General features: G+C 53.0%; 1 protein-coding gene across 7 annotated transcripts in view; it reads left to right on the top strand.

Annotated features, from left to right (window-relative positions):
* Positions 1–15,274, top strand: part of RPH3AL (rabphilin 3A like (without C2 domains)) — a 65,482-nt gene that overhangs the window by 22,958 nt on the left and 27,250 nt on the right. For all 7 annotated transcript variants that reach the window (XM_048074109.2, XM_066979829.1, XM_048074110.2 and 4 more), the window contains 3 exons: positions 3,756–3,930; positions 9,156–9,269; positions 9,720–9,902. In XM_048074109.2, coding sequence (XP_047930066.2) covers positions 3,756–3,930; positions 9,156–9,269; positions 9,720–9,902 — 472 coding nt within the window. The remainder of the gene's footprint in view (positions 1–3,755; positions 3,931–9,155; positions 9,270–9,719; positions 9,903–15,274) is intronic.

The raw sequence follows: 15,274 nt of genomic DNA on the forward strand, positions 1-15,274 counted from the left end.
GTGCTGAATGTGGGAGTTGACAACAGATTGCTGTAAATAATGTAATTGGAAATCTCTGTGTTATGGAAAAGCAGATGAATGCAAATAACGAAGCCGAGGAGCGCTCGCTCTTTTTCCCAGCCAGTGGTTTGCAGCGTGCCAGAGCCGCGGCGTGGAGCTGGGACAAAGTGAGCGTGTGGGCATGTGCTGCGTGAGGGCAATGGCAACAAAGTCCTCTCGGGGAAGCTGCCTTTGCAGGTGCCTTTCTCTTCATCAAGCGTCGAGCCCATGAGAACTTGCTCCCTGAGGCTGGGGGATTGAGCTGATAGCGCTTTTGTTGGCATGGAAAGCTGAAGGTGGCTGTTTTCCTCTTGCACAGCCCAACCTGGGCTGCAGAATAAGTACAGCCGCTGCGTGGCGAGCGGTGGAGGGCAGAGCAGCGTTCGGCTCTGCAGGAAGAGGCTTTCCAAGGCTCTCTGTCTGGGGGGCTCGTGGCTTGGTGTTGCGAACTCCTGGGGGGCTGGCAGCAGCTGGCTGGAGGGGCTGCGAGTGCTCGTTGCGATTCCTCTCTCTCAATCAGCGAGTCCTAATGTTGTCTCTGATTAGGAGCTTGTTTTGGCACTTCTGTGCTCAGAGAGGGGGGAGAGAGGAGAGAGAAGCCTGAGCAGTAATGTGTTTCACCTGGGCCCCGTGATTTTCCTTTAGGTCACGTTAACAGGCTGCACTTCAATGCGCTGGATAAAATACGCATCTGCTTCTGACTGTCTGAATACAGTCTCATCCTGTGCTTGTACTGGTGGCTTGATGCAATTTTAATAGGGATATTGTCAGGGTTACAAAACGCATTGAGCTCTCTGGACTTGTCATGGCCACAGCCATTAAATTGGTTCAAATAATAAAAAGAGGAGCCTCTTGCTCGAGTATCTCCTCTCCCCGATGTCCTCCTCCGCTTTGCTTTCACGTAGATGAGGTGTCAGGGGAGGCAGAAGGACAGGAGCCTGAAGGAAGTCAATATTTGGCATGGATTTCTGCTGTGTTTTGCTGGGCTGGTGGGGAGCAGCAGCAGGACTGCTCCTGAGCCACTGCAGCAAGTTCCTCCCAGGCACTGGGCCTCTGCATCCTGGTCTGGGGTAGCGCTGGTGCAGTTCTTTATTCTGTCAAGCACTCTCAGAGCAGGGGATGCTGAATGTTATTTAAAAGTAGGTGGATTTTTTTTTATTTTTTATTTTTTTGCAAGGGGCTGGAAGTGGCTGGCTGTTGCCCTCTCCGCTGAGATCCCAGTTCCGCCCAAACTCGGGCTGCTCTGGGGCAGGATTTCTCCTAATGTGCTAACAGGACTGGTGGGAGCAAAACTCTTCCTCTTGGAAAGAGCGAACTCCTGCTAATAAGGAGGAGTTTTACCTGTGAAGCACTGTTATAGATTTATTAATTTAAAATCAAGCAGGAACTTTGCTGTTGGGCCACTTGCAATCAATGAAACTAGCATGACGAGCAGTCAGCAGCATCGATCCGTTTTGATGCAGGGATGCTAAAGCCAACCTGCGTGCCCAAGTGCAGAACAGAACGTGCACCGTGGGTCATTTTGGGTGGAGTGTGCAGGTAACCTGGGGGGAGCAGATGTACGGAATTACTCCAGGGGAGAACATCTCCCCTGCAGCTGCAGCTATTTTAGAACTGGTCTCAAAACAACTTCAGTACTGCTGCAGTGAGAGCAAACTCTATCAGAGGCACCCATTTGAAGTGAATATGTATGCATAGCATCAATTTTCTATTGGTATTACCACATCAGGGCTGGGTGTGTTATATTGTTTAACTCTTTCTCTAACTGGGCTCACGCTGGGGGTAAAAGGAGAAACTTGGGGGCGACCAGCCTGTTCTTACCGCAGTCCTTGCTGTGTCTGATTAGTTTTATGGTCTGCCTAAATTGTACTTCGCCTGAAGATAATAGGTCTCTTCAGTGCTTCAAATTAAATTACAGATGTTGCAAGGTCTGTTCGGAGAACGACTGCAAAAGAAAGGCTGCTTCCTCCCCAGCAGCTTGTGGGGGGGAGCTGCGTGTGCCCCAGCTACCCCTGGAGCAGCAGGGGACCACCCTGCGGGGCGCAGCTCCCCTGGCTGCAGGAGCCCCTGCTCTGAGCCTCTCTTTTGCTCACTGTACCCGGCGTGTGCCTCCCTGAGACAAGGGAACCTGGGGTTCACCCTGCCAGCAGCTGCCGCGTCGTGTTACGTGGGTTGCAGTGGGGTGGGCTCCACGTAGGGTTGCCTGTCCCGGAGTTAAGACGCATTGCCATTCCCAGCTATGGGTTCTGCCAGGATAGCAGAGCTCGTTCCTCCGAGGTCTCTGTGCTGCACTGATGAGTGCTGTTGAACAAGCTGTACCAAACGCTGCGTGGTTCTTATGTGCTAGCAGGGGGAGCCGTGTCAGCTTGTGCCTGGACTGTGTGGGGTCGCTGCTTGGGCTGTTGGCGTGCTGCTCAGAGGCTGGGTCAAGTGCTCTGCCTGCCCGAGCACCCCCTGTGGAAGAAAAACCTGCTGTCTTCTCCCCCTGGAGGAAATAGCTTCCCAGCTTCTTGCTTGCGTGGCAGCCTTACCGTCCTGCTGGGCTGCTACCGAGCAGGGAAACGGAGTAGTTGCAGGGCACGCTCACCTCTTGGTTTCCAGATCCTGCTGTGGTGCAGGCGAGCTCCTGACTTGCGCTCTTACGGTAACTGCAACGTGTGCTGGGTCATGGTGCTGCTCTGCTGTCTTCTGCTGGGTATTATTCTTTTTAAAAGCATACTGCCAGGCTCCCCCCTGAACCCAGATTGCCTTCACTTGGGTTTCAAGACCCTGAACACAGAGATTTTAGCTCTCTGCGTTCATGGCTGTGGATTAGGAACCAGGCAACCTGCAGAGTGACCTCCTCCCACCAGTGAAATGGCAATGGTGGTGTCCTGCTTTTTGTGCCTGCATAAGAGCTTGTCATGAGTGCCAGGTGTTGTCACTGCCCTCTGCTCTGATTAAGCCCAGTAGTTAAAATGCAAGTCGCAAGCTTATTGCTGTAATTAGGGAAATCTGCATTTGCACCCACTGCCATCAATGGTGATACTACATGTAAAATGCTTTGGGAACTTGGAGTACAGACACTTACAATCTCCTTCACTCTGAACAGAAGTGCAAGGTTTCTATCCCCTTACATGAAATGCAAAGTAATACTTTTATTATATTAACTTATTTTTGCCCTGACGGTCTCATTAGCTCATTATTAGACTGCTGGAAGGCATAAAAGAATGAGGTTTTTAGAAACCATTTCTCCTTGTCTGAGCTGCCATCCTCTCCCCTTCCTCTGGCTCACAGCAGGCTTTATATTAAATATACTTAATAGAGCTCCTTCATCATAAGCTGCATTAAAACTAAATTGAAGAGTAGAGGGCGTTCTTACAGGAGATATTACAGTTTAGTGCTCTCAGTCCGTTTCCTGCTGCAGGTTCAGGTTATTTAAGTGTTGTTCTTGTTCTGGGGGTTTCAAGCATACCCGTTTGAAGATCTGGCTTGGCTCCACAAAGTGAATGCCAAGGTTGTGCTGCTCAGAACCTCACAGGGCAGTGTTTTGGGTGTCCAAGCGTGACCATTCGTGTACGCCTGCTGCTGCGGGTCTTTGACCCTCACAAAAATAAGTGAGAGAGACTGAGGGACCCGGCCCAGGAAGGGAGAGAGGTCTGCCTTGACTTGGTGCTCCTCCAGCTGGTGCAGTAGTTGTTTACCCACACTTACGGTGTTGGTTGTGTCTCCCACAGGTTTGGAAGAGGTCTGGCGCGTGGTTCTACAAGGGGCTGCCCAAGTACATCACGCCTTTGAAGAGCAGCAGCAAACCCGCCGAGGTGCACTCGCAGCCTCGGCAGAGCGAGCCAGCCGTGTCGGAGGCCGAGGGCGTCGGGACCAGCCGTTCCTTCACCTGGGCCAGGGGCAAAGGTTGGTTGGGGGCTCCTTGCCCGGGAGGCAAGTGGGGAGAAAGGGCCTGGCTTCTGCTGCTGCTAGCAGGATGCAGCTAACAGGGGAGGGTTTCTGGGAGATAAGCGAGGTGCTCTTCTGCAGTGGGTAGGCAGGAGCAAGCCCATGCTGGCTGTGTCCTCTTGGGTGCTCCAGGTGAGGTTGGAAAAGGGTGAAGCTCCCTCCCCAGGCATTGGAGAGGGTGCTGGGGTTTGCAGCATGGAGAACTCAGGGTGGAGTTGTGCTTTAAATGAGTCTCAGAGGAGCTGTTCATTAACTTAGCCCTGCTCAGAGCTGGGCCAGAGCACTGACAAGCCTGAAGATTTATCAGCTTCAGTGCTCACATCCTTGTTCTTTGAGGTAGACCTTGATTGAAGTAGACCGATGTATCACATGTGGCTTCTTGGATCGCTGCCGTATCAGATCCCATTCACAGGGCTGCCTTGTAGGGCTTTTTTCTCCCCTGTCTTCCATCTGTCCTCCCTGTCACTGCTCATACACCCACTCCAGTGCCGTGCCTGGAGTGAGCTGGGGGGAAACAGCACGGCCTTGAGGATCTGAGCATTCGGGGTCATTAGCACAGCAGTGAATGGATGCTGCAGAATTAAAACAGCTGCCAGTCCGCTTTGATTTCTCTTCACTTCTTGCTGGTGTGGATTAGCAGATCTGTCTGGCCTCTCTCCTGTTCTGTCTTTTGCTATTAGATCCCCTCAGTTGGAGAAGACCTCTCCAGTGTACCAGCAGCATACACTCTTCCACTTCAAGCTAAATCTTATCCGTATTGCAGGCGGAAATAACCTTTTAATAAAGAGGACTCAGGAGGGTCGGGTTTACAAGTCTTCTCTTCAGGCCCCAGGAAAGCACTCCCAGCCTGACTGTAACTTTTGTAATTAAAGACAAATTAGATCAGGAATAGATGGTTGTGCTTCCCTCCAGGAGACGCTTGGAAGGTGCTGCCTTAGCAAATGAACTGATTGACGGGGTATTCACACGATACAGAAAACACTATGAGTCAAAGAGGTTGAGCCCAGACTCTTCCCGTGTTTTCGTTGAGCCTTGTTTTGGGGGAGTGCTTTCTGCCCCGGCGGGAGCAGGTGGAGGACAGTGCAGCCACTGTCGGTAGGCTATGATGTGGTGGTGAGCTGCCTTTCTCCCTGTACTCTGATTTTTGGCTGGCTGCTGTTTTACGGGCGGGATAATATCAATTTATAGTTTTATTTCCTGGTGCTTTCTTCCCTTGTCGTTCTCTGCTAGGCTGCCTGTCCTCTGGACGGCTTTCAATGGGCACTGCTGGCTGTAATTCATCCCTGAAGCTGGGAGCTTGGATGTCTCACCCCTCTGTTTTAACTCTTTTATACCTGCCAACGCTGGGGCTTCTGCTGTTTGTCATCCGAACCCCCCCTGTGCCGTGCATGGCAGGCCTTCCCAACGTGGACGTGATGTAGCCGGGATATTGCTAGCATAATCACGGCTGGGCCTGGCCAGAGCTTGGCAAGGCCTTGGCTGACAGGGCCACGGCTCAGCTCTGCGTGGTGGATGGCGCGTGCCAGCTAACACCTCGTACGCCCTCGCCCCAGTGCATCCCTTCCCTGCCGCTTCTTTGGCAGGGCGTTCTCAGGAACGAGCGATGGTATTTAACGTGCTGGGCTCCGGTCGTCTGCTCTCGGTGGGGTTCCTGTGGTCTTGGCCGGCCACGTCTCACCCCACCGCTCTGCTCCTGAGGGGCCAGGCAGCCGGCTCAGCGGCTGAGGGCCTTGAGCCAGGTGGGACCAGCACATGCGTAGGGGTGTCCCCTGCAGAGCCCAGGAGAGATGAGCAGCAGGCTTCCCTTCCACATCCTGCCTTTCAGCAGGGGCAGGACAACCCCCACGTGTCCGTTTTTGGGAAGGGTTTTGTGTGGGGCTGCCGCTGTGCCTGCTGCAGCGGGACCGAGGGGCCGCAGGAACGTGCCTCGTGGAAGGAAAGCCAAACCCACGGGGAAGAAGTTTTATTTTTACACACCCATTATTTCTCTCGCGCTCGCTAACGCTGGGATTTGCCGCTACCTTTAGTTTTTCTGTAATAAACAAGCAGTTGCCATGGGAACCCTGTTATTAGTTAAGGCAGAAATGTATTGTCATGGGGAGAACAGCAGTAATATTTCTTGTGCCGGGGAGCAGCTCTGCTCCATGTGGTGGCACGTGGGTGGGTTTCTGCACCGGGTCGGGCGGGACGGGGCCCCCAGGGGGTGGGGAGCAGCAAGCAGCGGGGCTCTGCTTCCTCCGAACTCCGGGTTCTGCAGTAAAACGGGAAGAAACTGGGTGGAAGAAAGAAGTACGATCCTGAAACTTCGTGCTGCTTGCCACTAGGGCTGCCTGCTGCTCCGAGCAGTCCCCGGCGGTTTCTCCCGTCGCACTGTGCCGGGCGGTGCAGCCTGCTGGGCTCGGTGCTGTTGGAGGTGCAGGAGCAGCGGCTGCCAGGGGACGCAGTGGGTTTGTCTGGTGCTGGAGGCCGAATCCCCAAGCACTGGAGCAGAGACAGCGTGCCGGGGCAGGTCACGAGCCTTGCAGGCCACCACGGCGTCATCCAGCTTCTCTACAAGCCTAGGCAGCGCTGAAGTGCTGCTGCTGAAGGGGAGAGCAGGTGCCTGGTGCCCTCCTCCTGCTCGGACACATCCCTGCTCTCTGCAGGAGGCTTTGGTTGGAACAAAACCCTTCGTGTGTGACCCTCCTGCCTGCTGTGACCCAGAGCTGCCAGCCTCCTGCGGGTCGGGTTTCTGGGGGGGGTGCCCGGGGCCCCGTCCTCTTCCCATCGCAGCCACACTTGTGCCAGATGGATGCATTTAATATTAGAGCTGAGCCCTGGCTGAGTGTTCCCTTCCCTGAGGCAATTCCTCCCCTCACCCTGAGCTGTGGGGCTGAGCACAGCCCGGCTCCCCTCTGCCCTCCCCGTGCTGCCGGGCTCCAGCACCTCCTGCTCGGAGGCACTCGGGCCCCTGAGAAGTGACCCAGCGCCATGGGAATATTGCTTTTCCTGCAAGCTTGATCTTGGCTTTTTTTTTTTTTATGAGCTTTTTCAGTCAGCTGGAGATGGAAAGGGATAAATCTGTTACGTTCTCTGAAAGTACAGCCGTCCAACGACTCTTATTGATATATCAGCAACTGCTGGAACACCAGATTTACAACTTCTGGGCTCTGGAAAGTGCCAGCAGAAGGTCTGGGAGCTTTGGGAGAAAAATTACCTTAAAGGGAAACATTGGTGCAGTGGGTAAAACACACTCTTACTGGCAGCGGAGGAAATGAGAGCAGACAGGGCTGCTCCTGTGGTGCAAGTGCCTCCGTGTCATTAATATCTGTCTCCTCTTGTGCTGGACCTCTCTGAACTGCTGAGTGGCATAAGGGAAGGCAGCTAAAGTCACCTCCATTGATTCATCAGGGCCTTCTCCAAATAAATCCCGACTTCCAGCATTTTTAGAGGATTTGTGGAGGAAGGAGCCGTTATAAAGCAATGGATTTTGTGAATCCAGGAGGACAAAAAAAAGATGATAACCAAGTGGGACAGGAGTGCATTTGCCAAGGGAATTGGGCAACTGGGCAGCCAGAAAGGTTCTGGCAGCCGAGATTCGGGTTTTGTAGCAAAGAGCCTGGTACATGTGGGTTGTTATTAATGGTGCTTACCGATAACCCCGGGAAGCTCTGGGGAAGTACTGAAGCTGTCTTTAAGACAGCGCCTCGTGGGGAGCTGCCTGCCAGGGCATCTTCAGGAACATTTTGCAATAACGCTGGCAGCCGGTTTAATATCCTCAGAGATGTTAACTCCAGAAAAGAGCTATTTTAAGTATTAATTTATTTTTTTTATAAAATATTTTGTGTAGTACAGATTGCTGCCTGAATACGAGAGCGTCTGCGGAGGTCCTTGGCAGAAACGTTGGACAGCTTGTGCTTGCCTGTGCCGGGGGAAAACTACCAGCCCTCGTGCCCTGGGCAGTGTTAAAGGGTTTGTAGCGCTGCTGACTGCGTGTAGTGAATTTTAGCGCTGGTGAAGGGAGGTGAACTGACAGCTGACTTTGCTACCCAGTGCTGTCACCTTATTTATACCACCACGCTCACGTCCCTCCCGCTCCTGGCAGCGCCGTGAGGCCGGGCAGCTGCAGTTGGCAGCCCAGGTACCTTTTCGAATGGTGTAAGCAGGAGAGGTGCTTGCATAATCGCACGGAAAAGTGGAAACAGCCTGCCGGTCTGGGGAGCGTCCTCGGATTGCGTCTGACAAAACGAGGCTCTTTCAGCTTGTGTGGAAACTGTGGGAGTGGAAAGCAGCAGGATTAGTGCCAGGATTCAGGGGAAAATAATTAAAAAACGATAAATAAAGAGGCCTTGAAAGTGGAGAACAGTCTCCTTGAGGAAATGGAGAGACCCTTGCCTATTAAGCCTTGGGGACACAGGAGTAATACAGCTCCAGGCAGCGTGCTGATAGCGATGAGCATCTGCTGAATGGGTGATGGGCTAATAAGGTTGGCTCTTTGCGTAGTCACTGCAGGGCTTTTTTGCTTGGTGCACGTCGTATTTATCTGGTGTGTTCCTCAGAGATCCCGGAGCCTCCACAGGGGTCCTGCTGCACTTGGAAGAGGAGACCAGGGCTGGACCTGCAGCCAGTCCCCCTTCCCGAATTACTCAAACGTGGATCCTATTAGGATCCTATTACTCTGGAGCCAGGACCCTGCCTTGCACCCTGCCCAGCCTTTAGCATATTGCTTTGTGCAGGAGGCAGCAAACTGCAGGAGGAAGGGGCTCCGGTGTGCACACACACAGGTCGGCAGTAGCAGAGCCCCGGCTTCCAGCTGGCCGTGCTGCAGGGCACTGCGCTCCCCAGCAGGGAGCTTCAGGCAGCAAAGCACAGAGCAGGAGCGGCGTGCTCCCTGTGGTCCCAGCGGGGCCTGGGAGAGACGTGCTGGTGGTACGTGCACCTGCTCCAGGTGTTGGTGCTGCTGGGGTGTGTGCAGCTCAACTGCAAATCACCTGGAAGAAGTAAAAGCACATCGTGTTTGAGAGGAAGCGTGAACAGCTGTGGAGGAACTGCAGGTAGGGCTCTTTTTGGAGAGGGAGAACATGATCATCGAGTCAGCATTTGTTCATGTTTTATTTGGATCCATCTGGCACCCTCTTTGCAAGTGTTATGAACATTGTGAATAACTGTCTCTCTCCTCTCCTCCCCCCCAATCTTTCCTGCAGTGGTTTCTAGTGGCAGCGAGAGCGACTCGGAGCTCAGTTCCTCCAGCCTGGATGAGAAGCCCTCGCCTGTGGGGTCAAAAGGCTCGCAGGACAGAAAGCAGCAAGCAGGACTGGGTAAGGAGCTGCTGTTCCTTGTGGCCGGAGGGTGGGAAGTGAGCAGTGCTTGAACATGTGGCTCTTGGTTTTGGGGGTTTTGCCCCCAACTTGGCTGCCCCGTCCTGGTGCACCCCGGTGGCTCCAGCTGGGGTCTGCTCTGTTATCACTCAGATAGCAGCAATGGGTCGAACTGGTGGTGGGTCACTGTCCCCTGCAGCCTGTCAGGGGCTGTCCTTGCGGTCAAGAGCTGCTCCTGGCTGCCTGGCAGCACATCTGCAGCCAGCTCCTCATGCTTGACCAGAATCACTGGTGCCGTTTTGGGAGCGGAGCATGGGAATTGGGCTTTGGTCCTGCTCCCAAAAGGTGCCTGGATGGGAGCAGGGACACTTCTGCTCTCTTAGAACCTGGTCTGGGATCTGTACCCACTTCTCCCTCCCCCAGCAGCCTCTCTGTGTCGTGTCCCCGCAGCGCCCAGTGGGGAGCCCAGCCGGCCCGCGGGCAGGGTGCTGGCGAGCACCCACCCCCCTGCCCTCTCGGGGAGCTGCAGCGGCCTGGGCAGCGAGCAGGGGGCTGCCCTCAGCGCCACCGAGAGCTGCCAGAGCGACCACCCGCCGGAGGGGCACGACAGCGACGTCGGCAGCAGAGTCCGCGGTAAGCTGACGCCCCTCTTCTGGGCAGGAGCTGACCTCCCTCTAAGCAGAAGGCTCTCAGGAGCGCACCTGGCAATGCCGTGGCCCAGCATCACCTTTCCCTGCTGTTTCGCTGGTGGCAGATGCTGTCACAGCATTACGGCTCACTCCTTCCCTCGTGCAGAACCTATTCTGCAATATGAGTAATCGTCTGGGGTGGGAGCTGCCCACAGCCGCCTGCGGGAGCCGCAGCAGCCTGGGTCTGTCCCCTTACGAGGGCCCGGAGCTCACACGTGCCCTGCAGAGGCAGGAGCGCAGATCTGAGCTGTTCGTGGAGCAAAGCAGAAGCCCAGCAGCTTCGTGAGACTGAATACAATTTTTTCCTAATGTTAGGTGGCTCTCAAAGCCAAGCATGGCTCTTCCCAGAACTCTGCAGTGAAAAAAAAAAAATAGAGATACTTTTCCCCCTCAACAACCTTGGAACAATTAAGGGACTGTGAGAGCAGAGGCTGCTATCACGTCTGATCTGGAGCAGCTGAGAGAGATGCAAATGTGTTCTCTCCTCGGTTCCTGCTAATCTATTCAATAACCCCTTAAGTTATCGTTTAGCACTGCTCCCCCCAGAGCGTTCCTGCTGCCCTGCGAACTGCCGCTCCTTTTGTTCCCGAGTCGGTTTTGTGCTGTGCGTGTTGAGGCGTAAATTGGATTAGAGAGAGCAGGTTTATCCTTCGGTGCAACAGGGAGTCACAGTCCCCCTCCCCATGCTTCCTGCTGGAAATAGCCAGCGTAAAATCGTTTCTGTGCTCTTCCATCCCTCCACAAGTTCTGTGGACTTGCAGTTCTCTTTATTATTATTTTTTTTTTTGCAAAGCAAATCAGATGAGTGGTACTTCTGCTCTGCCTGTCCTCTGGCTGGATTATAGTGCTGCCCCAGCCTGGGGGGTTTATTTTTAAGCCTCTGCTCGCTGTGGCATTAGGGATGGGTGTTTCCCGTGGTGTGCTGGCTCTGCTGCCTGCTGGAGCGGAGCAGCAGGTTGTTCTGTGGGATGGAAGGGGTCTGTGTGACCCCGGTGCTGATGCTACGTGGCTATGATGAAGTCTGGCTGGAAGCAGGCGATGGCCATCCTGCATGGCATGTTCGTACAGGGCTTAGTACTTGGGAGCTTTCCTGCCAGCCACTCGAAGCAGCTGCCACCTGGCCATGACAGTGCAAACAGCATCTGAGAGGCAGAAAATGCCTTTTTCCAGCAAAAACCTCTTATGCAAAGCTTGGCACAAGGGGTCAGCGCTTTCCAGTGGATCTCCCTTTGCTAGGCAGGAGAGAGCTGAAAATGACAGGCAGCGCGGGGACACATTTAAAAAACGAGAACTGCACTGATCTCATGAGCCCAGTTAAAACGGTCCCCGAGATGCAGAGAGGATCCTGCTAAGAAAAATGTTAAGCCAGGTTGGCCGACTGGAGGATACCTGTGAAGATCTTCATTACGGCTGGGGACGCTTATCTGCCAGGCTCCCCGCAGCAGGGGCTGCCCTGTTCAGGCAGGGGGGCTGCGAGCTGCCTTCTGCCCGGGCTGGGGGTTGCTGTTGGCAGGAATGGGCTGGGAATTGATGGAGGTTACGTGTCAGAGGGTGAGGATATCAGTAATTGTTTGCTGTGTCAGCACGGAGCGTGCCCAGCTGGAGAGGGGCTGCAGTGGTGCAGGAGTTTTGTAGGAATTCGGTAATCGGCGTGGCGCAGCGAGGTGGTTTGTGCAGGTCAGACGTCCAGGAGGCTGCAGCAGTGAATGCCCCGGTGCTTTGCCAGCAGCCTAGCAAGTCCAAAAAATAAAGAGAAGAGCAAACCCAGCTCCGTAGTGCCCTAGGAAGCGTGCCGCTGTGTGGAGGGGTTCATGTGCCCTGGGATGCCAGAGGTCTGGGGCGTGCAAATGCTTCCAGCAGTGGTGAGCTGGGAGCCTGGGTGCCTCTCCCCCTCCTTAGATAGGTCCGAGCTTCTCACTGTCTGTACATTTTTTTATTATTTTTTTTTTCCCCACCATGGGTCCCTTTGGATGCCACTTTCTGCCAAAACTCAGAGGCTGCTCCTGCTGTTCATCTCATTTAGGGGTGCTGGAGGTGATGGGCCCTGAGTGCCGAGGCCAGCAGAACGCAGCGCTGCATCTCCCTGGCTGTGGGACAGTGCCCGTGCTCTGCTGTGTCTGGAGGGAAGGGCAGAGCAAGGGGCAAAGATCCTCTCTCCTTTTAATAGCTGATCCTTAGTGGCAGGATGAGGACATAGAAGGGAGATTTCGCTACAGCTTTTCTAAAAGGCTCTGAAACTTTCTAACACCATACAGGGAGCAATTTTTTGCTTTATATTAGCACCTCAGGTGTTGTTCTACCACCGGCTTTCTTTTTCTGTCTTTTTCTCACCTCTGCTCTAATTCAGCTCTCAAGTTAAACTGTGTAGAACAATTTAGCATCCTTAAATCCAGGGCCACGGGGAGTGGTACTGCAAAGGCAGCTGCTCGCAGTCCTGAGCTCCTTAAGCCCGAAGGCTGAGACGATGGCATGGTCGCACGGCCAAGGGAAAACAAGGAGCTATTAAGAAGAGGCTTGCAGGTTTCCAGCACACAGCTCCAGCTCCGGCTGGGGTTTGGTGAGGCAGATAATGAAGCCTGGGGTTTGTCACGAAATGACTCATTGTCAGTGCTGCATTGGGATTTAGGCAACCTCAGCCCGTGAGCCAAAGTTGGAGAAGAGAGCAGGGAGCTGAGAAGATGCCAATTTTTTATTTTTATTATTTTTTTTTTTACCAGCTGCTTTCAAACAGTTTCAAAAGCATCGTTTTCTGAGGGTCTGAACTTCCTTCTCATTCTGAAGCTCCAGTTCCTGGAGGTGAACCAGATGAAGGCCTCCAGAGGTCGCTTCCAACCTTAACCATTGTGTGTCCGCTCCGAGGCGATGGCTGCTAAGGAGGCTGCTAATTCTCCCTCTTTCCCTGGCTCTTGCCTCTTTCCGCTGGGTGCCATGGGGTGGATGTAGTGCACATAGGAAGGCCATGCACTGTTTTGGGTGGAGAACGTTTTATCCTAAAGAGAATGAAAATCGCACATGGGAAAAGCCCAATCTTCCTTTTCCCCCACCTAGGGAGGTGAATCTTTTGCTCTGGCTGCACAGCTGATGTGCTAAGAGGTGCCTCAATCAGAGACGAGCGAAATCCTCGCTGTTCTTAATTACAACATTTTTATTAAAGAGCGGGAATATTAAGCAGAATTAAACAAATCAGCAATGCTTTATGGTGGTTTTCATTAGCCCACGGAGAGCTATTTGTGGAAATCACATCTTAGAGTTTGGGCTTGGCTCCTGCAGGGGGGTGATTAAGAGCACAGGGGATCTCCCCTCAGCTCAGCTGCAATTCTGCTGTGGTGGGTCCCCCTTACCGAGTGTTTCCTGAGGACCTTGTCCGAGGAACAGCCAAGGTGTGGTCAGGCTACCTGAACAGTTTGCAAGGAGGAAAGGTGAGAGGGGCTTGGCATGGGCTGGGGGGGTGCAGAAAGTTGTAGTTTGGACGTAAAAGGGGATATTGGCAAAACAGCCACAAGACAAGCTAATTAATGAGGAGCATACATCTGAGCGCAAATCACAGTCTCCCCGTCTCTGCCTGTGTGCCACTGTGTTGTCTAAATCATTAATACTTAAAGAGTGGTGCAGCAGCTGGCAGTTAAACAGAGCCACGTTAAACAGCGATGTCTCTGAGCCTGGGAGCTGAGACGGCGACGGCAGCACCCAGGGGTGTAAGAAACGTCGTGGCTGCAGCCACAGGTGTTGGGGTGGCCAGAGGGACCCCGAAGGTCCAACCTGGGCCCTTCTCCCAGGGTGGCAGAGCTGCTGCTTCAGGTACATCGCTCTGGCTGCTGTCTTGGTGGCTGTCGTGCTGGGAGCAGCCGAGCAGAGCTGAGGGAGAGGGTCTGGAGCTGAGAGAGATGGGCAGGAAACACTGCTTCCAGCTCTCTTAATGTGGGGAGATTTATGCTCTGTCTTTCAGGAGTTTGCTAGATTTAGAAGCGAGGTGGTGTCGCTCTCTCCGTGGCTCAGTGCCTCTTTGGTTGGGGTAGGCATCAGCTTTTGCTCATAAATATGCAAGCTGTTAATACAGGAGACAGGCAGAGCCATCCTGCATTATTTTCATGGCAGGAAATTCTCAGGGCATCTTTGAAGTTGAAGCATTAACTTCTTTTTTTCGTTCCCTTCTGTTTCTCAGATGTCTGCTTTGCTCCCTCAGGGATGCTGAAGAGGTAACATTTTGCTTCAGTGGGTCTGACTACTCCGTTCCATGTCGGAAAAAAAAATTGTCCTAACAGCAATTAGGCTCTGAATGAGAGAGTAATTTCTTTAATGACTTTCTTCGTGGCAGTCTTTGGGGAGGTGACTTTTGTTTTGCAAGTTTGGCAAGAAGGTTGCTTAAATGTTTTCAGACAGCTCGTTCCCTCGTGAACAAGAGCTCCAGCCAGGCAGCATCGTCTTCCAGTGCGGGCTTTGCAGCGGGACAGAATGGGTTGGCAGCCACGCTCACAACCCCAGCTCTTCGTCCTCTGCCTTCAGCCTCAGCCTGCAGCGAGGGCACAGGACAGGAGAAGGGGGGGCTTTGGAGTCAGATGTCGGGGACAAACCCACAGCCTCTGCCTCCCACCACTGCTGGCCTGTCTTGTTTGCCCCCATGTGCTCAGAGCTCGCTGTCATTGCCGCAGGGTTGAGATTTCTGCGGAGGATGAGGATGAGTCGTCCCTCTTCCACCAGTGGAGGAGCTGAGTTGTGCCTTCATGGCTGAGAGGCTCAGAGCTGTCTCTGCCTTCTCGTGTCGGTACTGCAGAGCACCAAATGATCCTGCTGTATTTATAAATAAAACATGTATTCCAGTAGTGACGGTGTTAGGAATGATTAAGGTTTGCATTTTAGGTACAACATATTTGTAAATATGAATCCTAGAAGAAGCGTATGCCCCCTTCCATGTTTTAAGGAATTAAAATATTTTCATCTTCAAGTGGTAGAACCAAAACATTTTCATCTCTTTGAGTCTGCCTTGAAGTTAAGTGAATAAAGGCTTGAGTACCTAAAAAATAAATTACTTTCACTATTTCTGTAATTCTTCATGGAGTTTTAAATTGAAGGCTTCTTCCTTGAAAATAGAGGAATAACAAAGACTCATTCTCTTGCCTCTTTCACTCAATATATCTGGAAACAAGTCTGCTGCTGAGGATGAAAATCCTATTTTTGTGCCTTCTTTCACTCTGCAGAGGTCTGTACTTTGGTCTTTGATCAAACATCCTGCCTGGCCTCCTGTCCCCATGTCCTTAGACTTATTCTCTGCCCTTTGCAATACGTTTACTCCTCACGCTTCCAGCTTTCTATTGAGCA

This window comes from Anser cygnoides, chromosome 18 (assembly GCF_040182565.1).
Source record: "Anser cygnoides isolate HZ-2024a breed goose chromosome 18, Taihu_goose_T2T_genome, whole genome shotgun sequence".
NCBI classification, from domain to species: Eukaryota; Metazoa; Chordata; class Aves; order Anseriformes; family Anatidae; genus Anser; species Anser cygnoides.